Here is a 24919-nt window from a genome sequence, read left to right as displayed (position 1 = left end):
CTTTGTGGCTAATCACTACTACTTTGGGTATGCTGACCAGAGAATCTCATTTTCTTTTGATCATGCAACAAGGAAATTACAATTTCCATGCTATGTCATCTATTACCAGCAGGGTGAATATTTACTTTACAAAGAATAAACTAATTAAGTTGTTTCAGGCAAGATGACATTACAGAAAAAGATGTAAAATTCTCAAACCTCTCAAATTCAGGACAACCGCCAGTAAGAAACCTGGGACAACCCCTCTGTGATGAGATTAGAGCACTATCTGAATTCCAAACTACATATTTAGAACAGGATGGAATAGAAAGCGTCCCCCTCTGCCAAAAAAACCATCCTGACCTAAATGTATGTCAGGTAAATTAATCAGCTGCCAAGTCACACATTGCAAAAAAGACTTTCACGTCCTTCCTTTCCTTTACATTCACTATGTGTATCCATTAAAATATTAAAGGCAATGTGCACTACCTCAATAAACAGCACTGCAGCTGATAGTTGTTCAAACAGTGTTTCACAATACTTGCATGATGAGAAAAAAAGTGTCACCACTGATGATAAATATCAAATGTCCAAATGTAAATTAAATCAGTCCTGCATATCGTTCATTAGTACTCACACAGAATGTACATGTATGCACATACACCCTGTTTGTGTAAAAGTAGTTTAACTTCAGTTGCCACATACAGATGTGGCCAAACTTCAGCTACCAATGTGCAGAAACATAGGCCTTAACATCTAGTAAGACATTCCTCATTAAAATGAAAGGTTTTGGACTCTGTGAATTCAAAAATTTAGACGTGTGGGTGACTTTCAACTCACACGAGATTCTGTCACACCAACTTGGCAGCTGCCTTCTGGATTACCTCTTTTGAGAGGCTGGTTACTACACACACTTCTGGTTCTCATAAAAGCTTTGTTTTCAGTTCTAAAAGTCTACTTCACAACACAGGACATTCAAAAAGGCTTTTGGAATTCAAAACAAGGCTTTTTTAGAGCTTCAGAAACAGCTGTGACAGGTCATTTCCCAGAAAAAGAAATCCGATAATAAAAGCTGAACCCTATAGCTGCCTCAGGTGTCTGCAGAGTCTGATGATGAACTCTAAAAGACAAAACAACTTTAAAGAAAGAAGTATAACAGTCAGTTTCAGTGTCTGAAGCAACTGCACAGTACTGCATACTTGTCACATAAGCTAAGATTTTAAATGTGCAAGTTACAAATGCCATGGGGCTGCAGTATAATTCTCAGTACTTCCATGTAATTCTCATCATCATTAGGGCAATGTGTTTCACTTCAAAAAGAAGCAGACATCACGCTACCCCTTAAGTCTCAAAAATTTAGAACTTTATATTTTTGGATCACAGGAAAATTGGATGAATAAAATAACTGTTAATCTTTTTTAAATTAAAAAGCTTAAAATATTACACTGAAGTTATTAGAACATTTTATATAATGCTTTTGCTGAACAATTTCTAGAGAATTTTTAACACTGTAATGATATGTGTTTTTAAACACCTACACTAACAAAAAGAAGAGACACATCATTCTCCTTAGCCTTGTGCAAATTATTAATGTTTTGGGTGAATTATGCAAACTCAGATGTAATTAGTAACAATTATATAGCACCATCTTTCTAAAAGACACTTTTCAGAAAGGGTATCACTTTTCATGGCACATTTTCATTCATTCAGATTAAAATCTTACCATAGAAAAAAGAATAAAAATGACAATTAGTAATTTAGAATTACACAAAGCAGCAGCAATACATAGGAAGTCCAGAGCTCACAATACCACATTTGTGTCTTATTTAGCAGATACTTGTAAGTACTTTGCTAAAATTACCATACATCTATTTTTGGAGAAATTTCCTACACAGCTTTTTTATATTATAGATCCATACATAGAAATACACATACACAAGCTCTATGCCAATGTGTGAACAATCACATGTGTATCAGGATCATAGAGCCAATCTGAAAGTCAAACAATCCTCAGTACTTACTCTAGAGAAGACTAATCTACACAGGTCAATACAAAGGGAAAACAACTATTCAGATGGATACAGTTCTTGAATTTTTGTCTTTATGCCCATACGCTCAAGGCTGTGAACTGTTTTCACAACTTATTCATCCCCTTCATCCCAAAGGATGCTGTTCATCCAAAAAACTGGAAAATCAAGTCCACGCAGCCTGGAGGTTAGATCCTGCTTTAGTTCCTTCCTTCCTTCCTCCCATGTTCATCCTCTCCTTCACTCTGCTTGTAAGTAGAACTCTTCCCAAATGCAAAGTAAAACCTCTACACACTACAGCTGTTGCTTAAATGCTAACCCACTAGAATATGTTATCTAGTATTACTTTAATTACAAAAATCATAAACCAAAATACATATATAGTAGAAACATATTACACAACAACTACCTGTTTTTAAATAGTTTTGGGACTGTTTATGGAGCTCTCTAGACCCAAGTAATTTGCTAAGACTATATTTGAATGGTACTATTAAATAGATTTTCTTTATACAACCCATATTTACATTTAGTGATAAAAGCAAACTTAAATCTCACAATAATGTCTTTTATGGCATAAATGGCAAACTTCTTATTGGTGATCTTTGCTTATCTCTTGCTATTACATTTGTGATAATTCTGAACACTTAGATGATACATGTAAGCCTCAGTAGTCCACAGCTCTCTGTAAGCACAAATCCTCCATTAAATAATTAAGGTAGCAAAACATGCTTTTAAATATTGAACGTCTCAAGGTAAAACAACAAAACTTAAGAGATGCCAGGTGAATATGGCAATAGCAATACTAGTTCTTTACCATAAGATGTCTAAAAATCCATTTAAAGTACATATTGACCTATTTCTTTTTACACTTGAGACTAGCATTTTGATAGTCTGTAACAGATATTTTTAGCTTCATAACAGATAATGATAAAGATGATGACATCCTGTTCAACTGAAAGACCAACAAGACGACTCAAAAATCATTCTAGTTGAGCACAATTTCTTATTTGTAAAAAGTAACTAGCATATTTTGGGATCTTTGCACTGATAAATATTCTCATCAGTTTACACCCAGATGTAAGCATATCCAAAATCAGTTTATAAAACTGCAACGTACAAAATAGTTTACAATGCTTTCAGTTGTTAAGATATTCTTTGACTGTCTGAAGATTTTTGTTTTAGTATGTTTTAGGTAAATAAGGATCATGCATCTGGAAATCCGACTGTCAAAATTTTATTTGGAATAATCAATGCAAAGCTGAATACAGAAGTTACAGTTCAATTTTAAGCAGAGCTATATCTTCAAGCACAAGACTCAAAATTCCTAAAAATATAATTTGGTTTGGGGGGGGGGTTAGAAGTCAGATGAATTGTTATGAAATATATGCTCCCTTTTTTAAAATATGCATTTTTTAATTAAAGGCAGGGTCTGAACGTAAACTGAAAATTATCAAAAGTCATTAAAAGACAGTAATATTCTATTGCTGCCTTTTTTCATTTTTAATTTTCCTGAAGTTAAACAAGCAGTGGCAGCATTTCAGCCAGCTTGCACAAAAGTCAAATTAATGTTGAAAAAGGCAGGTTTGTTCTCTCTCTCCTTCACCCCTCAAAGTATACCACTAAAATGGAAATAGTAATGACTATGTAGCAATTCTCTTTTAAATCAACTTCACAAAACAGTTACTAAATTTTGCCTGGTATACATCTCACTGTTGTGCTGTCTGCTGATTTGATTTTGATGCACAGTATTAAAAATAACCCAAAACATGCATATTAGCAAACACAGTAAATACTCTGACTATATTGCCTCTTGAAATTTAAAGCAGAAAGAACATGCATTCATGTACATTAAAGCTATGATTTCCTGGTAGTGAAAGAGTGGCACACACTACCATTGCAGTTGCAATATATTGGATATGTAGAAAAGGGCACTAGTTAAAGTTTCTGAAAAAATTAAGTTTAATTCCATGGCAAAAGATTTCGTACCTTAGCAGAAAGGAAAAACCCTAATAGAACAGCTAGCTCTGTACAGAAATTTACTTAAACTAATATTAGAGCGAAAATATCCCTGAATCAGTCTTTTTTAATAATCTCATACCCCAAGGCTGGAAAGAAAGGTCAGGGATAATTGGAGCAATAGTACAGCTGGACACACACTTTAAACCGGTATCCTGTGATGAATGCCACCTAATACCTTCTTTGTTAAACTCCTATCCCAATATTAGCAAACTTGCAGAAAAGCAAGTACATTTTTCAAAGGAGAAGCAACATTTCTAGAAACCAATTTCTAATTATTAATATATAGCCTCTATAGGCAAAGCAATCTCTACTGAAAGTAGAAGGTCCGTAGTTGAAATCTAGTATCTAGAAACAATAAAGATACAGTAATAAGGAGAGAGAGAAATCGCACTGAAACGTATTCCAAACTGAAAAGTCTACATGTCAAAGTATACATAAAACTACAATGAAATGAAAAACTGCAGGAGGGGGATAGGGATTCTCTATTATTATTTCCATGACGAGGGGGATAGGGATTCTCTATTATTATTTCCATGACCTGATGACAAAAAGATTCTACTGGGGGGAGAGGGGAAATCTATAATTGTAATGCAATCCATTAAAATGTAGCTTTTCATATGCAAGTTCTGCAAACAAGGAAGTTACACATTAAATGAGTTTTGCTTTTCCTAACCTGCCTGTACACATCGCTCAAACACTTTTGCCCAGTTGGAAAGCTATGATGTTGAGCAGCTCCCCATGCCTACAGTTACCATCCTAGATGAACAGAGCGTGATTCCCTTGCTAGCTCCATCTCTTACCCATTCAGTAAAAAAAAAAAAAAAAAAAGAAAGAAAAGACTAATTGAATAGACAGGGATTTTTGGTAGAATGACACTCCTTCTGCAGTAGTTGGAGCCTATAGCCACCCAAATGAAAGGATCCCTCCTATGCCCAACCTGCTCCCTCCCACTAGCAATGAACACGTGCCATTGCAGAAGTTTCTCCTTTAGTAAGTTGTGTTTTTTTTCTTTTCAGCCAAACTGATCAAGAATGTCAATAGTGGTGATGTTACAGTTTTGCTCCTTTGAGTTAAATTTACTCTGTGAAACCACAGGAAGCAAATATAACAAAGGGCAATTTTTTACGGTCTACTAGTGGTAACCAATCTCTTCCTCTTCAGTTGTTTTCATTTGCAGCGAGTAGGTGCACACAGAACAAGAACACTTGCAACATAAGACTGAGATCTAGAGCACCCCATGAAAATGTAAGCATGCGAACTTACTGTATTGCTTAAAAAACCTGCAAGGAGTAAATAAACAAAACTTATTTTTTCTCATTAGATTTTCACTTAGAAGAAAAATAAAAACAAAACACAAACCACTGATATCGTGAGAACGCTAGAACTGTCACAGAAATGAAATCTGTGTCCAAATAGCTGGAAAACAACAATTTTTCTTCTCAGACCATGATAGCTACCAAGACCGCTTCAAGCTCAAAACTTGCTGTACAAGTCTAAATTCCAAAATAACAGCACTTTTTTCTGTGTGTTAAAAATACATGCCAATTTTCTGAGACAGTGCAGTGAGCTATGAATAATCTACGAGAAACTCCTACGTAGTGTACCAAGTATAGACAGTGCTGTACCATTTGCTGTATGGTTGCCAATCTCAACCAAACAACCCAGCAAGCCCAGAAATTCCCAAACCTCTGCTTTCCACATCTGTTATGTTACTTTGCCTTCCTTTCATTGAAACTTAAGACGCATGCAGTTAAATGCTTAGCAGATCCTCACTGCATGAAACTCCTGAGAACACTCAAAGCTTATTTATAGTACTAAAGAGAAAACTCATTTTCCCTGCAATTTTTTAAAGAGAGATATGGAAATCTGTAAACTTCACACCTGTTTTTTTAATACTATAGTTCACTGCTTATAGATGTCATCATCATATTTTAAAGTGTCTTCTGCCTTTGTAGACAACTTCTCCTCACTCCTATTGCAGGGGAGTCACTGCTTGCAAACTGGAGTTTCAGTCATCTCACTGGCTCTTGGAGCTGCAGCAAATTTTGCACAGTCTCCTCTGATCACTGGGAAGTTTTTCTTTGACACCACTGCGTGAAAAATCCCACCTCAAGCTGCAGGTGTTTGGCATGCTGTTGCAACTCCCTTGCCATCCTCCTCCTCTGCCCACCTGCTCTGCCTTACAGAGTCCTCTCTCCTCCTGGGCATGAACATCACTCCCTCCCCTAAGAGGGTCCCGCAGAAATTGGTCATTCTCTGCTTGAAGACCCATAACACAGAGACATCATCTCTCATGTTGATATTTCTGAAGATATGGATCAAAACACATTTTGATCAAGCAGTTAAACCAGTACCTCTTACCTCCATTTTGCTTTGAGTTTTGCGATTGAAGTTATTTGGGTTCATTTCCACACATACCAATAATGAATCATGAGCCTTTTTAGCAGCAGGTCAAATAGATTCATTTAAAAATGTAACATTTAAACACTGAAAGGATCATGTAATCAGTTCAGGACTTCTGTTTGAAGAGTGTTCAGCTCCTTTTTTCTTGTTTGCCTGATGGAGTCCAGAACGACATTCCCATATCTAGAAAGAAGTTGAGATGCTACACCATATCAACACTACAAGTGTTACTGCTGGGATCCTTCCCTCGCAAAACCTGCGCCTCCACACTAACAGCATAGGAGTCCACAAATATAAAAACACCTAGAAATATGGTACCTAAACAGAATTCTGAAGGAAACATGCAAGTTGATAGGACCCTGCAAATTATTAACCTGACACGAACCCCACAGAGTTCTCCTGTCTAGTGGGGAACAGGAATCAGAGTGGGCCAGCCTCTTTCTACCATGTTCCACAAAGCAACGTAGGAGTTAAATTAGAGCTCCCGATAGGCAAGACACTGGAAAGTGTCTGCACTGACTGGACATTAACACTGAAAGGAAAAAAAAAAATTCTCAGGTGAAATGTAAAAAAGGAGAGGGTTCCTGAGGGAATGAAATACTGATGGCAACATTCTGCAGGATGAATGAAGAAAATGCAAACTGAGAGAATAAACAAACATAATCAGACCATACATAAAAAAAAGCTTATGGACAGAAAATTATTAGAGCACAATAAAAATAGCTACCAAAGATTTTCATGCTAGTTTTAAAGTCTTCTTCTCCAAAGGACAGCTTTTTTCATCCACAATTAAAGATTAATGCAATCAATTTATGTAGGAGTAGTAATGCATATCACCAAATATTCAGCCTTCTGCAGCCTCTTATTCCTCAGAAAAAGCATCCAGGTAGAAAAAGAACACTTAATTTATAACGAAAAAGCCTTCTCATTTTCAACCGTACAAAATTTCTACTCTGTTGTATTACATCTGAACAACGGTACACTTAAACGTACACTGAAAGTATTTTTTATGTACGAGATATGTGAAAGAGCTTAAAGAAAGTGAAAGCTGTTGTATACAAGTGATTTGGATTTCAAAGAAAATGGCAGAATTCATGTGGAAAAAATCAGGAAAGTGAGATAAAATGTATTAGGCTTTCACTGTGCTCGACTAAAAATGAATGTGGAAATATGTCAACATGGAAATGATTGACAAAATGTCTACTGCTGAGGTCCATGGTCTTAGGTCTATGATCTTTTTTCTTGATTTTTTTTCTCCTTTGGTTCACTGCATAAATTCTACTTACAGAATGACAATGACTGAGGTTTGATGGAAATTCAGGGGAAAAAAAAGGTTAAGTTTTCTAGAAGTTAAATTTAGTGATCATTAAAAATGTGTACTAACCAAATATCCTTAGAAAAACATCCTGTCAAAATACAAAGAATAGTATTGATTGTTCCAAAGCTTGCATTTCAGGCTGCCCTACGATAAAATAATGAGATCCAATTTGGGGCATGATAGTAAAGAGAGATGAAGAAGTGAACTAAGATGATCTGATGGTATCTCATTTATTATGGAAAGGAATAAAAAATTTCTTTAATAGGGCTACTTACATAGCAAGTACTGTTGGGAGTTTTTACACCTCTGATACACTGTGTCAACTTTATATAAAGATCGCATTAAAATTTAGTGCTACAGATGTAGCATAAACAAAGCGTCTGGTACAAGAGATATATTTTGTCCCATTTTTAGTTATAAACGATAAAAACTTGAACAAATGGGGCAATATTAGTTCTTTCAGTTCTGAGCTGAGAGCAGAAAGAATCCTAGCAGGAATGAACCATGCAATGTATTTCACAGTTTTCAAGCAAAATCAGGCATATGCCAAATTAGAAGTAATTTAGTTAAAGTTATATACTATCTTTGTTAACTAGATGAAAGAGGATGGTAGATTTTGCTTTTATTAAAAGAAGAAAGAAGAGTCGATCCCAGCCCATTGGATATGAGGTAGATATACTTGGCTACTTCATAAAATAATAAGATACCATTTTTTTTCCAAACCTTCAGTGGCACTACAACAATACAACTACAAACAAGATAGTTTCTAACCAAACCAGAACATGCCCACAAGCAGGGCTTGAAAAAGACTATCAGCTATATGCCTATGTTCTTACTGGTGTTAAGAAGCTAATGTTTTTCAGGGCGCCATCCAGCTCAAACTAATTATACCTACAGTTTTAAAGATTAAGATAAACATACTTGCACTCAAACTGCAGTGATTTTTTTAAATGCCACTTCAAACACAACAGGAATTCTTGTTATAATATTTTTGGAGTTTATAGTTAACTGAAGATACTGCTCTCAGGTAAAAAATTTGTGATCACAAAGAAACAGTCCAGTGAAGTTTCACAGTAGCTCAATGAAAAACTTTCAGTGAAAACTGTTGCAAGTCTTTGCAAAACAGCTTTTGCCTTCATACTTCTAAAATTTGTTTTCCTACTCAATTCAAAACCAAGTTTTTGAAGAGTGGGAGTTCTCCTTACCCTGGCTTCTTGGTGTTCGTTTCCTGCGATCCCTGAATGCTGCTCCCGACTGCAAGGCCTCCAGCAGATTATCCATCACTCCTGTCTCATCGCCCTCTGAAAATAGGAGAAAAATGAAATTAATTTCAGTGCAACTGAAGTCAGACTAAGGTGGGGTGGAGTAACAGTTGTGTTGGATTTCCATAACACTTCCAAATAAGAGACATATGTTTTAATATAATGGATGCTGTCAGTTCTTCAGTTATCACTGTCTATTTTGTGTATGATGCTCTATTAAGCAAAATTGATGCCAATCCTACTGTTCTTTCAACTTAGAGATGTTATCTTGTGCATTATTGATGACATCTTCAGTATACAGACAGACAGGTGCTGATGAATGACTGCTGTTTCACTGTTAAAATTCCTGACTTTCCTGAAGTAGAAACAGATTTTTTTTTTTTAATTTAATCAGTACACCTGGAAAATCTGATGAAGCTGAATGGCATAAAGTTAAATATTGCAGCACTGCAAACATTTTAAACATTGCCTCCTACCTTTATGATGTCTTAAATCCTTAAAACATTTCTTTTCTTTGAATCTTACTTTTTTATCTATTCCATATGCCAGGTTACATATGTTATGTACTACACAGATATGTGTATACCTATATACCATGGTTTTTCCTCAGTTAAGGTAAGGAAAAAAAGAAAGAGAAAAAATCCTTCAGTGGAAGTCAATGGCATAACATTTCTTAAAAGCTGAATGATATTTCTGATAAATCTTTCTCTTGTTTTTTTCATATGCAAGCTAACCTGTAGCCCTTAAACTGCTGGACTTTACAATGCACTATGCAAAGCTGAGTTGAAAGACTACTTTTTCTGTATTTAAGTCTTTAACTTCATGTTTCAGTCTGTTCTAACAGTTGATAGCAACATGCACCAATACAAGAAACAGAGGCCAAAGTACTGCAATACACTACAAAACTGTTGGTGAATGACTCTTGTTCTGCTCACATATCTATGTAAAAATGCAAAGTTAAATATAGACCAGACCCAACAGGTGGGAGGTGGACATTTTATTCACATCTCTGGGACTTCCAGTTAATATAAATTTCCCCAGAGTGGGATGATAATTACTTTATGCAAAAGACTTGCATTTTGGTAAAGCACTTCTACCTGATTCACACACAAAGTGTAGGAGGCTTAAGGTACATTCAAGAGATCCAACCCTCAAATGTTCAAGTTAAAAAGCATTTTTTTAATGGAGAATTAAATTTATGTATTTATAGTTATTGGACCATATCCTATTGTAAAACAGTGCCTGGTTCAGATTTCTACACAATGATCATTAGTAGAACTACTTTGTAAATTTAAGTTATATATAATGTTTTAAACTACACTGATGTATAATAAGCAACATATAATAAAGTTATCATCAGGGTAACATAAAAGGGAGCAGAGCAAAAGCAGCAAGCAGCAGAAGACTCTGAAGTACTAGTTATAATTAGATTCCATCTAAATTCCTTAAAAAAACCTTTAAGCTCATGCAAAATAAATAAGTAAAATTAGGTTCTCTAGACTCACACTCAAATATACGAGGCCAGATTCTAGTCTAAAGCATATCCATAATTCTTTTGCCGTGTTCCTTATTGTACATATGGTTATCCATTGATTTATTATTGGTTCTGCAATAAATCTGTTTTCTAAATCAAAGATCTGTGAATACACTGTGACCAAACTAATACACTCCAAGTTCATCTGAAAAATTTAATGAGTAGTAAGTATGACTGTAAGACATATAGAAGTAGTTAACATGTTAGAATATTTTATGCTTAGAAAAATTACATCTTTCAATGTTAATTAAAAATAGAGATGGCAGAGTTTATTTAAAAAGACAAAATTCCTTAAATAGTCCATAAATGTTTATGCAGCTTTCCATTTCTTTTCTGCTGAGTGTGCTATTCTACCTACTAATTGCTAAAAAACCACCATATTTTTGGAATTCCAAAAGATTCTATATAGAAAGAGACATGAATTAAGGAAACTGTGCAGCATAGTACACAGATTTTCTACTCTTCAAAGTAAAACTTACAACACAGCTGATCTCAACATTGCATCTTAATCAAAGCCGTCAGGTGATTAAATGGGAACTAGACAGAGAATTGCATTTTCAGTCAGCCTTCATTAAAATTCTTAAAAAATATTCAACAGAAACTTCAGTTCATGCTGAGGTATTTCAGATATTTACAGTTATCTTCTTGATTTGCTGTTTTGGTTTTTATACTTCCTACAGCAACATGTAGACACAAATCAGAAACAAAGCCAAAACAAGTTTCTAAACTAAGATGGACAGTGGAAATATAATACAAACTCCTATTTCTCTTTTAGATATCTGTCACTGCACACAAGAATACGTGTTTGACCTGGCACAAGTCATTTTGTCCTCCTGATTCTTTCTTTCCCAAGCTGGCCCCAAGCTTTACAGGAGACAGCAAACACACCCATGTACGCAAAAAACACTTTGCAGGGTCTTTTCCATTTTATGACTAGCTCTCTAAAGCCTTTGGTTAGGCTGAGCAAGGAGCCAGATTCACTATAAGTATTAAATGCAATTGCAAAGGCAAAAATTTTTCATAATCATTAATTGGTGTGATATCTACAAGCCTGCCTTGTTTTCATTTGTATTTCACATTAATATTCTATTACAGATTTGTTCTGGCATATGCAGTCAGTTTTGAAAACAGGCACATTTTTAGGAAGTTACAGTAAGACTCATCCTCTCACAGGTCCCACAACCCTCCGATTTTGCCAGTCTTATAAAACTGATTGTGGCCACTCTCAAAGACAACAATGAAAACAAAAATGTTACTACTTCTGTAGAATAATAATATTATTTCTTATACTGCTGAGAAGCCCTCAGCCAGCTGAGAGGCACAGACAGAAAAAAGAATGATACAGTGAATGAACAAAGCCACATTTGAGATGACCATAAGATTGTGGGAACTAAACCTGATCATAATTTTTGGCCAGTACTAGGGAAGAGACTAGAAGACGGGCAAAAGAAAATGGAATTAAGATGGGCCATAACATGAAAGTATGTGGAGAAGACTGGCACTAGCTACCTTTTATGAACGCTTCTGAGGAATAGACATACGCTGTGTATAAAAGCAATACCCTAGATTTTAGGCTTTTTTATAAATAAAAATATCTTATAGATGAAATGATCATAAAAGAATCCAACCACAAATGTTAAAAGTTTACTATGCTACACGAAATTCTTAACATCAGTAACTCCAATTAGACTGTCAATTTCAAACAGGAAATCTTTGATACACGATAGTAAATACTACCCAAAATTGAAGATTTGAATGTAAGGCTGAAGGGAGAGGGAGGAAAGACAGAATTACAAACAGAAGGGTGACTATGGTGAGAGATCTAGGACAATCTCAACATGGTCAAGCCGAATAAATATTTTTCTTCAGTTTTAACGGAGATAATAGCACTAACCCCTGGAACAAAGACAGGATAGATAATTGAGCATGGATGATTAATTCTAGATTGGTTAATGTAAAGTACTCACAGTTGAGGTGGAAGCAAATGGCAAATTTCTAGGAACCTAATTTGCTACTTTAGATGACTAGATTTTTTTTTTTTTTTTTTTTTTTTTTTTTTTTAAGAAAAACAAACATAGAACATATATAAGAAAAACAAAAACGGGGGGAAAGCGTAACAGCGTTCGTAGCATGCAAGGCCTCTAGGACAAATTTTGAAAGAAAGAATAATTAGACATACAAAGACAACAGAATATGAGATTAGAAGAACATTTTAGGTCTTCCAGAGATAATAGATTAAATTTATACTTTCTGTAATATGATACATTGTGCTTTATTTGCCTAGAGAAGTTCTCTCTCATTTATCTAGTCTTCAGCATTTGATGTAATGGCATATTAAATTATTAGTGAAAGCTGGAAAAAAATGGTCATTAGTAAGAGATCTAGCTGACTGAGTAACAACAAAAGGTTGGAAGGAAGCTTTAACACTTGAGAGCTCACAAAGGAAAAATCTCCCCAAACCTGTCCTTAATTTAATATTCTAATTAGAGAATTTGGCATAATAACAGATGACATACAAATGGGAAATACTAACTTTTCAGACGATAAGATCAGAAAATGCCTAAGTCTTGGAATAACAGAATAGATTAAAATAACAGAAATAAAATGGTCATGCATAACTTCAGATGCAAGCCATGAACTCTTCATCAGGGAATGACTGACAACTTCAGTACAAAGAGGTGACCAAAGAAACAGTGGTGAATGACCACTCTGATCAGTCCATTATGGCGGGGGTGTGTGTGTCATAAAATAGTCTCTATTTACAGTAATAATCAAGAACATCTAATGCAATTTTATGAAATACTAGTAAGATTTGATTTAAAGCATGGTATACAAGTTTGGTCACTGCATTCACGGGAGATGAATCAAAACTGGAAAAGCCTTTATGATAACTAGGGGAGTGGAATCAAATGAGAAACGCCTAAGGCAACGTGATTTCTTTAGGCTACATGAAACAACACTGAAAAGACACGTGATGACTGATTCGGAGCATAGCAGGAGATTACGTTCCAAGAGAAAAAAGAGAGAAAAAGAGCAATTTAAGCTTAAGGGCAGTTTTGGTGCTGCAACAAATAGCTGCAAACTGGCAAAGGAAAACATTTAGGCTGAGAGTTAGAGAGAACATCTTTGCCATCAAAAATGATGTTCTACAACATATTCCCAAATAAGACTGGGGGGATAAACTCTAAAGACATTAAGGATGAAACAAAAAGAGTTCTGAAAGGAATTATGTAATATGGCGCACGTGAGATCAGGAAGGGGAGTCACACGACCTTGCATCAATCTGCAACTTCTTTTTGATGGTGTATTTTTAAAATTGGTGAATGACAAAAGGGTGAATGACAGTGCAAGAAAAAACCAATTAATGGCACTTATACTACTGTGTAAGTTACAGAATAAAGAAAATACACAATTCCTGGACATCTGTAATTGGAAACTAAGCCCTTCCTTTTGAGCAAGTACTTTTATTTTCAAATGTCTTGTAGGGCAGATATGACCTTTAAATTTATGAGGAAGAGTTCCTTCCAAAAGATGAATAATTGTCTGTTTAGACTATATATCAAGCCAAATATATATTAGAAAATACATGATCAAGTATGACTAGACTGTTTTAATTTTTCTTCATATAATACACTGAATTCAAAACATTACAATCCATTAACTATTTATTTCTAATTTAAAGTACCCTGCAAGGAAGTAAATATCAGACAGAAACAAAGCATATAATCTATTTCCAGAATATTATTTTTAAATTTCACTTTTCCAAAGATAGATAATCTGTCCTCAACTCAAGCTGTTCTCCTTTATATTTTATGCATCAACAAACAGTGCATGGAAATGGAATGGCAATATTAACTTTATATTTGCAAATGTTTAGAAACAGAGCCAGGAAATAAACATTAAAAAAAAGTAAAATTGATTTAAATGTGCCTTTGCACGTGCTATATTATCTCGAGACAGAGTGTTCCTACACAATTCCTTAAGCCTTCCTTTATAAAACACAAAATCAAGATCAAAATCAATGAATGAAGGACTAAATGTTTCAAGCATGCTTTTAGGCAAGTCCTGTTCTCACTAACTGGGTCCCCTTCCCCTTGTACGTGCACTTAACTTCTTTAAATGTCCATTTCCTTACATGGAATTCTCTCTTCTACAGCTACTTAAGATAGAAAATGTTAAAAAGACAAGATGCTTTGCTTTTCTGCATGTCTCACTGTTGCTTGTATTCACTGTAAAAGAGTTAGGGTAAAAACAGTTCAAGCAGTTCACACAGATGAGAGATAGTACTCATCAAGCATTTCAGGTTTTTTAACCAGCCCAAATAACTCTATGAAGCTGACCTTTAATCTACGTCTGGAGCACAGCAAAGGGATTTTTAAAAATAACTAATTGAAACAACCTGCTCTTACATTGTATTGTGACTATACCTGAAGTATATATAGAATTAAGATTCCCCAACTTAGAAGAGCAATAATCCGTATGATGCTAAAATGGCCAAGATGACTGCGTTACAAAGATAGAAAACAAAAGCTTGAATGCAATAAAGAATGTTTATCATAATTTTCAAGGAGGAAATGCAATCCTTCACCTGGTCCTGTAGCCATTCTCTCTGCTTCAGAGTTTCTCTGAAACAAAGGAACTGTTTCAACATGAGGAACCATGGAGATGAAGATAAAATATTTGCTATCCATTTGATATCACTGCTAGCAATTTACGAAATACAACCCTTAAATTAGATTTAGCATCCTTTTTGTCAATATTCTGTTCCTTTATCACTTCCTGACAAGTCTCATCTGAATCTCAAAAAAACCCCTAACACCTCAACCTTGACACCTATACCTGCCTATATTAAATGCAAAATAATTTTGTTTCCTATAGATAACTTATATCATCAGAATGAAAATTAAAGGTGTAAAAATATATAGCTAAAATATCATTCTTTGTTCTTCTAGTTTGAGCAGCAATTAAAGCTACAACTGAGCCTGGAAAACAGTTTCTGTAACTGCTGCTAAATTTCCTATTGGAATTGGAAATGTGTTTAGGCTATTTTAGTCTATGAAGGTTTTGAAACCATTACTGCAATTAGAAAGAAAAGACTACTGCTGACAGATCACACTGGAAGACATGCAGTAGTGCTCTGTTTAGGAAGTAAACTGAATCATGAATGAGAAGTACACACGTGGCATAAGGACAGGAATTACATTTAGCTTCTTGGATTGCCTCAGATACAGTAGGCATCCTGGGACTTGTTTCTGTGCTGGTGGCTAGCTTTGATGATTTGAACTTCATGGAATTTTTTAGTTTCACTCTTCTCTAAACAAGCATATTGAAGTGTCCTAAAATCAGGTCCTAACCTTCTTCAAGAACAGGAATATTGATTTCACAGAAGCCAAGCTCATTTCTTATGAGCTAATTCCAAAAGAATTTGAAAAATATTCAGTTATATTGAATTCTCTAAAAAAAAATTAGTGAAGTACTTTTACTCCATTTTTACTCTATTATGAAATAAAAAGGAAGACTTCAAGTGAGGTTTAATGTAATTTTGGAAGAGCTTTTCTTAAGTATTGTCTCCAAATATAAGTCAGCCATATGTCCATGCTCTAAAGTCTTTCTTCTCCCTGTTCAAAGTGTTCAGCACATACCAGACAACTGATTCAGAAACATAAGCTTCTAATTTGGATTGGAAGAACTAGATCCCAAAGTTGGACAGGAGGAAAAAAAAAATAAAGATTTTTACAATAAATTCAGGTGCTATCCTGTTCACTGAAAAAATTTATCTTTGTATTACACATGTGAAAAGTCTAACATGCCACACAGGTGAATATGGAAGTAAAACAGTGCAAATTTTAACAATTTCTTAAGGTATACTGCTACCTTTATACAAACAAAAGGACATCTATAAAGCAAGACAATTAAGTGACTATAACAAGCTCCATCTATTACAATTTCCCTTTTTTTTCTTCACAAATTTTGTCTCTTTTTTGTGGCCACTATCACACACAGTTTTACATCAGCCTTTGGGATATCATCACCTATCGAATGGGCAGGAATAGGCATCTTGTAACAGATTTTTCAGGACCTTCATGATGACTGCTTTTTAAGGCTCCAGGGAAAAGGAGACTTATGAAAATTGCTGTTTTTTAAATGAAATATAACAACTGGGGTAGAACTTTTGACTAGTGATGATAAAATGAGAGAACACAATAGTCCAGGCTTTTTAAGTTACTTAAATCATTTTGGAGAATGGACTACAGAAATGCCACTTTGTTTGAGACCACCATACTACAGCTCATCTCACGCATCCAAAACATGATGCGCCTCCAACCTGTTTGGTTTCTTGGGTTCAGGTTCACAGCCAGTGCTCAGGGAGGAAGCCCTCTGAGAACACCCTCTTATTTCTGGAGCACTTTTCTGCCTTCACTTTTCTTTGTCCACACTGACTAGGTGAAGACTACTAATGCTCACATCTTCTAGTGGTGTGCTTTCATTTTCTAGTAAAGACAATACCCACGTGATCTTGTTCATTTGCAAAACATCTTGTACATGTATTATTACAAATATATTAGTTGTAAACTAATCTAAACCAATAAAAGCATAACCATTCCACAGTCATTTGGAAAAAAATTTATAGGAACTTCCCAGAGAATTTTTCATAAATTAGGGCCATTACTGAAAGAGTCTGGCCAAATATCACTTCACGTAATACATTCTGACTACCTGCCTGCTTCTTCTGCAAGTGGTTTCAAAATTATTCTTTTCTTTGCATCTTGCACTAAACTGTTCTGCTTTGAACTTTTAAATACTTTTAACAAGTCACATTCCAACAGCAGGAGGGCCAAAACATTTCATAGCTCTTGCAAGGTTGAGATGAGTGCCCTGTATAAACTTTAAAAAAGACTTTTTATTCATAATTAGTACAGGAATTTTTAATTGCAATATATTCTTTTAAAAACGTCAATTTTCAGTGGCTTTTGGAAAGTGTGTATTTGTATTCTCATATCATATTTGCATTTTATTCATATGCTAAATTCATTTTGCATACATAAAAAATATCTTTAGGAAGCAGTCTTCCTCATCATTTTGTAGTAGAAGACAATCTCATGACTATTATTTACTTTTTAATTAAAGAGCAGCGAGTTAGGACAGTATGACTGATAAGCGAACCTATACCTCGTGTCAGTTTACAAAACAAGGCAAAGCCTTGCTCACATTCCAATTAAGCTCAGTGTTTACAATAACCTGATCTCAGGCTTCTGTAAAGTTAATAGAATGAGAAAAATGTGCTTTGTTCTACTGGCAGGCCATCGAAAACAAGTTTTGAAATGCATTCACTTTTTTATTTCCAGAAAATGTCACAATGGTCAAGGTCTACTTTAGCAAGAATGTATTTAATTGAAATGCATCAGCATTACCTCTGCAGCCTTATTCTGAATGGACTTATACCGCTTGTGAGGGTGATTTTCATGAAACTTAGAAAAACAGGCTTTAAGGCAGATTACTTAGTAACAAATGGGAAGACATTGCCTCTATGTGGGAAAGAAAAGATTGTGCAACTCCAAAAATGAAAGAGAAAAGACCACATAATAGATAACTGAACACTTATACATCTGTAATCAAGTTCTTCTACTGTTTGAAGGATAGATTTCAGTTCCAGTACTAAGTAACTTTTAATTTAGGTGATGAGCAGATATTCAGACACAGCACATAATCCTGACGCCTTTTAGCATTAGAAAATGATTTTTTCAAAAAAACTGCTTATAGCTGAAAAACTGTTCCAATATGCCAGGAAGAAACAAGTCTTCAGAACACATTTTTGGGGCAGGGGAAGTTCTCACACTTTCTTGCTGATATATATACATATATAAAAACTATATTACTTTAGTATTTATAGTAATGAACTCATTCAATTTATTGAAATTATTCAAAGTCCTCAGACAATTCTATGAGCAGTAGCCAATCGTACACTAATTAATGTTTTGAAAAATTTCAGATTTCGGTGCTAGAACCAGAAGCAGCCAATGATGGTCAAAAATTGATTTTGGGATGCTGGGATTTTTCTGTTACTGATCTCTTAAATTTAAAGTGCTCCACAGACTTTTTTCTCTTTGTAAGAATGCACAGAAAGCAGCAGTGAAAACAAAAAAGCAATCTGGCAAACTCTGAAGGCTAAAGGAACCTGTTATATATAGAAAATTTCTTCTCTCTAAATAACTGTCCATTTTTCAATTCAGGTCATCTGAAATTGACATTAATATTTCTAAACATATTTCTAGACAATAAGTGCTGTTAGTTAGTAAAGTTGCTATTCTCTGAGAATAACAATATAAGACAATCACATTTTAGGCATTTAACATTCACGTCTTTACATGTTGATCTATCATATGCAAAACTCAACTTTTTGCTAAGAAGTCTAATTACCAAATCAAAGGCTGAACAAAGAAATCTCTGCGACAGACAACACAATATTTGCCAGAGAGGAACTGTTCTATGCAAGCCTTTCTTCCTAAACAAAACAAAAGGAGAATTCCTCTAGCTGACCGGTTGCTACTACAGAGTTTGCAAGAAAGAAAACTTTGAGAAACACGTATTTTACTCTGGAGCAAAATCAACAGCTTGTCCAAATGGGAATCAATTATCTGTCATAAAACAGCTTCCAGAATTCTTGGCCAGTTCCTGACAGCCCAGTCAGTGTATCTTGACTTTTATCATACATTTATTCTCAGAAAAGGAAGCAATTAGTCTACACTGCTGAACTTAATTTCTTAGCATTATACATCCACTTTGAAAAACTTCCTTCAAAAGTTCTTTATTAAGCCTCATTTCTGTGAAATAGATTTTGCAATAAGTGTTGGAAAGCCAACAACACTATTTCAGGATTTTCCTACTAAGAACATGTGCATATAGAAAAGTGCCACAGCAGCTGTCGAGCCGTAACTTGTTCATTTGGTTGAATCCTTTCTACACAGATTCAAAAGCGGCTCTGATGAAACCTGTATGGTTTTCTACGATTATTAACCACCTTGAAGCTGGACTGGACAAATACTGGATCTGATTATGCCCTGACATTAATTCTTAGCACTTTATTTGGAAAATGTAGCACTTTGTATGGAAATTTATTATTGGTGAAGATGTATTATGATATATATAGACAAATGAACAGTACTGAATTCATTAAGGTAGCTTTACATACACTACTGTTAAAAAAAATGAAAAACCAAAAAACTTTTTTGATGTTTGGTAGTAAGCCTGCAGTACAAAGCAGCTCATCAGCATGTTTCTCTCTCCTAAATAATTTTAGGAAACATGCTTGTGAAGATAGTATCTTAACAGTCCTATTGGGAATTACATTCTATAACTACAGAAAAAGAAGAATATTTCCATTGAGACAGAATTTAATCATCACCTCCCATTACAGTCAAATAAACTTCCATTTCACAACACTTTCACATGCAATTCTCCTCTTTGTTATCCAATCCCTGGACAAAACTTATATTAGAGAAATAGCTAGCTGATCAACTAATTTAATTATTTCAGAAATTCTTTTCAACACTTAAAGTTCTACATTACTATATGTTATCTAGCAATTTGAAATAAAGAATAGCATAGGTATCTTTAAAAGTAACAATGATAAACACATTTGAAATAGCAATAATTTATCCATGTAAAATGAAAGTTGAATTTGCATAGAAAATTATATTTGAAGTTAACACTTGTTACTGTTAATTAAACTGTCCCCAAGAAGCCTATTTTTGAGAGAAAAGTGTTCAATTTTTCTCTCTTTCTGTACCTGTAAATATTCCAGAGCTGTGATTTCACTAAGTCTAATCATTTTATTTTTTCTCTGAAAAATTACCTCATGTAGTTTCTTTAGTTTGTTTGCAGGGTACCACATGCAGTATTCATAAAGAAATTTTCCATTACAAAATTTTTTAAAGGTGAGATTAAATTTTAATTCCTAATTTCTTTTTAACTTTCACTCAATGCTCATATCTATTTGCATCTCTCAAGCCGGTTTTGACCTGTATTAATAAAAACATCTATAGTAATTTTCATTCCTTTCTCCTTCTCCCATTTTTAAGATGTCTTCAAACAATGACATAAACAAAGCTTAAAAATTTGGGGGAAATTATGCAAAATTGCTCTAAAGACAACAAAAACCAAATTTCACCCTGGTTCTATTGATGATTGCCTTTAAGCATACTGCAAATCTCCATCTGATTTTCCTCCGTGAACACTTATGTTTTAGGAGAAGTACAGCATACTCAAAACAGAATGTTGACATGAAAAGCCTGACTTTCAAAGTGAATTCTAGCATTTATATTATTGGCATCCAGCATCACAAACTAAGTTTGTAGAATGCAAATATGCTCATGTTTTACTACTCCAGATACCCTATGCAACCACGGATCAACATATAAACTCAAAGTATTAATGCTAAGATGCTAACATTTCAAAATAATATGCTTCTCATAATAAATTTAGTATGGATTTTTGTTTATACTAAAGGACATACAAGGAGGACGTAACAATGAGGAAAAGAACAAAGTCGTTAGAAAACTATAGCAAAAATGACCTTCTCAAATTGTATCCCGCAACAGTCAATGCAAGTGTAACAGTTCATGGAAACACAACAGAACTACTGTTGACACTAGTCTGAGTATATGCACTGTGTGAATAAATGGCATGACTTATACAAGAATATTTGAAAAAGAAAAGCAGGAAAATACAACCACAAGCAAAGAACTTCATTTCCATTATCTTCATCTGTATTAGGGGAGAAAGTTAATATGTCTTCAAAACAATTAATTCAATACTAATTGGGACTGAGGAAGCTCATTCTAGCTTTTATCCTCATACTGGTAGTTAAAAGGTGATCTTAATTGCCATGGTAATCAGATATAATGAAGAGCAAAACTGTTTCTGATTAAATAACATTTGCATCAGAATTGCTGTTACAGGCTTTTCAGCTCCCAGAAAGCTGTATTCAGTTTTTTCTCCTCTCTTGTTCAGATATGCACACGGAAGCAATGTGGCAAGAATTTTGCAGATGTTAAATCAGACAAAAGTCATGAAAGACTAGATATAACTATAACTAGGCATAACTATAGCCCAGTGTGCTACAGCCCTCAAAAAACAGGAAACACTGCTGAAAGACAGCCATAAAGAAAATTCTCTTTCCACAGAGCTAGTAAGTGCTAAAGAAAAGATGACACTCAAGCTTTTTTTCCTCCATCCTCCCATGCCCCCCTTTACAGAATTTCCATCCTGTAACAAGAAAGAATGGTTCATGATTTAGGATGAAATTTGGGATTTCTATTTGTATGAGTAAGTCACTTAAGACTTTCTGTGCCTCCATACCTCACCAGCAAAGCAGGTATACAAAAGTACCTTACTAGTGCAGGAGACATAATAAGCAGATGCTAAAATAACAGCAGAGTGATGAGAATGCCAGAAAGGAACAAATATTCCCGAGGCCTGCAGCTGCGGAGGTGGAGCTGAACAGCCACAGTAGCACTGACTGGAAGTAGCTGAGCAAAAGAGTTGCCAGCAGGTCTTGTTATGGCTTTGACTGCATCACAGATTCCTAAATCAAAGGGTGACATAGTCAGTTACTACATAAAGGGGAAGATATCACTAATAAGAAATGAAAAAAAATGGGAGGTTTTAGTATGAAACAGCAGGTCCCACTCTAAGTTGTTTTGAGCTGCAGTTTAAAAATCAGCTATATATGAAATATACTCTTTCATTAAGAACAGTTTAAAACTAATCCTGAAAAATAAATTAATGCAAATAAAAGTAGAATTCCAGGGCAATACTAAAATTTAATTCTCTCTCAGCCAAATTCAACCAATTCTAACAATTTTGACAATAGAATTTTTTGAATTGTTATTTTTAAAAATGTCTTCAAACATCCAATTTTATACAGATACTATTATTTTGTTCTGTTTTCCTTTCTACCTAAAAACAGCTCATGCATATCTACAGTTGTATCCCTAATTAAGTTAAATTCATTCATTTCAACTAAAGAAGTAACTTCCAACAGAACTGAGTTCAAATAAACTACAGGCTCAAAAGATTTTAGTGTCATTAAATGTTTTCTTCTGATGAACTGAGAATGAGTTAACCTTTCTATATGTATTAACATGCTTATTTATACAAAAATAATGCATGCTTATGTAACTACAAGCTTTCATGAGGTGGAGGGGTGTATGTGTTGGATAAGTTCCTGTTGTAAATATTTCCTTTGGAAGGTATGCATTGATTTTTTCACCTGTCAAAATCAGCCTGGTTCTGTTTTTTTTTTTTTTTTGTTTTTGTTTTTGTTTTTGTTTGTTTTTTTTTTTAAGTAAATGCTGATGTTTTGAAAATATGGACGTATTTTAAGATGTACAATTACTTAAGCTTGTACAACAATATCATCCAGCATAAGTCACTTGAAGGCATATGCGGAGTTGAGAGGTTTTCTATGACTTTACATTCCTTTACCCTACACATTTAGGAAAATTTAGAAGGATTTACGTTGTTTAGTTGACACCCATTGTATTTATATGGTATTTCAAATAGGTTAGGCCCTCCACAAAGCAGGAAACAGCAAATCGAGTGACCTGGTCTTTAAAATATCAGCAAGGTATTCCTGAGGTTTTTCTATAGCTCAGAATTGCACAGGGCAGTTCCTATCTCTGGCCACACTGCAGTTTTCTGATCTCTCAGTTATACCAAGAAATAGAAAAGCAATTAATTCTAATCTGTATTCTTCCAGTGGCCACAAAATAGATTGTAGCTGCATAACTGGTTAACAGCAAAAAAATCAGCTTACCATAAAACTACACCCTAAAAAGCTGGGAAAACATAGGAACCCTATTGCTCTGATTTGAAAGGCTATGCATTAAAATTTTATTCTTGAAGATATAGCTAGAGAAATAACTGAAACAGAGTTAGGTTAAAACACCCTTTGGGTGAAAATCACCTTGTCAAAATGACAGCTTGAGAGGACATCTGTCTGCTTCCTCTAAGTCTTCTGTGTCATATTAACTTAGAGAAATTTGCAAACTATTTATATAAGCAGCAGTAAGCATGCAGAAGTGGGTATTTCCAGAAAAAATAGTAACTTGGCAAAAAAATACATTAATTGAATATCAATGCCCTAGAATCCTGTGGGGATGGATCCACCCCATGCCCCATCCTCCTGCTGTGGCAATGTAGTTGTAATTTGTGGAATGTCTATTTCAATATATGGCCATTTAAATGTTGGAAAAAATATTTTTGAAGTAATAGATTGATTTTGTGTCACTGGTTTAGAAACATCAGTTATTTAAATGACAGTTTCAGTGCATTTGGTAATGTACAGTCATTCACACATTTGCAGTTTCAGTAACAGACTAAGAAGCAGATTACAAAATTAAACTTCAGTTATATCTGTTAATAGAAAAGATCTTTCCTGATGAGAAACAAAGCACACTATCAGCATATTGAAGCATTTGCAATACCACCAAGCACAGTCTTCTCCTCACCTGCTAAAAATGCAAGGATATAGACAGATGTGCTCTCACTGACTGAGCTGAAGCAATTTGGAAAGGTATAACCTTGATTCTGTTAGCTACTGTCCATAAACACAGACCAATTAACTGACAATCTTAGCTCCAGGTGGGCTCCTCATCCTTTTCAACAGCTAGTAAAACACATTGGCTTACATTGTATTCAGTGAGAGTTTAAATTAACCTCTCTCAGTAGCCTTCAAACACATTGGAAAGGGGGAAGGTGATGGAGTGATTCTCAGATACTTCTCACCCTCCTCAAGGGAAAGGGCCTGTCCATAATACAAAGCTTGTCAAAGCTATCAGGTGACAGACATTAAAGAAAAAACTAGTCAAATGCTGAGAAGAGTGGTCTAGAGAAAGTTGCATTAGATATTTTTCATAAATTTTTATAAATATACAAAACATGTATTTATGCATCTTTTGTTTAAATTTGTAATTATAATTTGTTTATACTTAAATGGAAATCGACAAGAAGAATCTTTATAATATGTGAAGTTTAAGTTTGTCATCTATCCAAAGCCAAAGTTGTTTGCTGAACTTATGCTATTTTCATACAGTGTCACTGTCACTTCAAGCAGAGCCAAAAAAAATAGAATATGTGGTACCACTGTAGAAAACCTCAAAACTAGCCCTACAGAAGTCTCTTTAAAAACAACAGAAATCAATAAAATGAATAGCAAAGCTCTGAGGCTTTGTGACAAAATCACTTGTACAAACACAAGAATTTTTACAAGACTACATAAAAAATTTGTTGTCTATCACTGTATCCAAGTTAGACTACATTAATATAAATTATTTTAAAAATTCAGAATGCAAGGAATGAAGGTATTGGGAAAAAC

The 24919-nt window shown here is 34.5% G+C and overlaps 1 protein-coding gene across 3 annotated transcripts in view; it reads right to left on the bottom strand.

The window, feature by feature from the left end:
* Positions 1-24919, bottom strand: part of DIAPH2 (diaphanous related formin 2) — a 291784-nt gene that overhangs the window by 67679 nt on the left and 199186 nt on the right. For all 3 annotated transcript variants that reach the window (XM_064518290.1, XM_064518291.1, XM_064518292.1), the window contains one exon: positions 8952-9047. In XM_064518290.1, coding sequence (XP_064374360.1) covers positions 8952-9047 — 96 coding nt within the window. The remainder of the gene's footprint in view (positions 1-8951; positions 9048-24919) is intronic.

This window comes from Dromaius novaehollandiae, chromosome 11 (genome assembly GCF_036370855.1).
Source record: "Dromaius novaehollandiae isolate bDroNov1 chromosome 11, bDroNov1.hap1, whole genome shotgun sequence".
NCBI lineage: Eukaryota > Metazoa > Chordata > Aves > Casuariiformes > Dromaiidae > Dromaius > Dromaius novaehollandiae.
The sequence above is the reverse complement of the archived record's forward strand: the minus strand, read 5'-3'. Positions and strand labels throughout refer to the sequence as shown.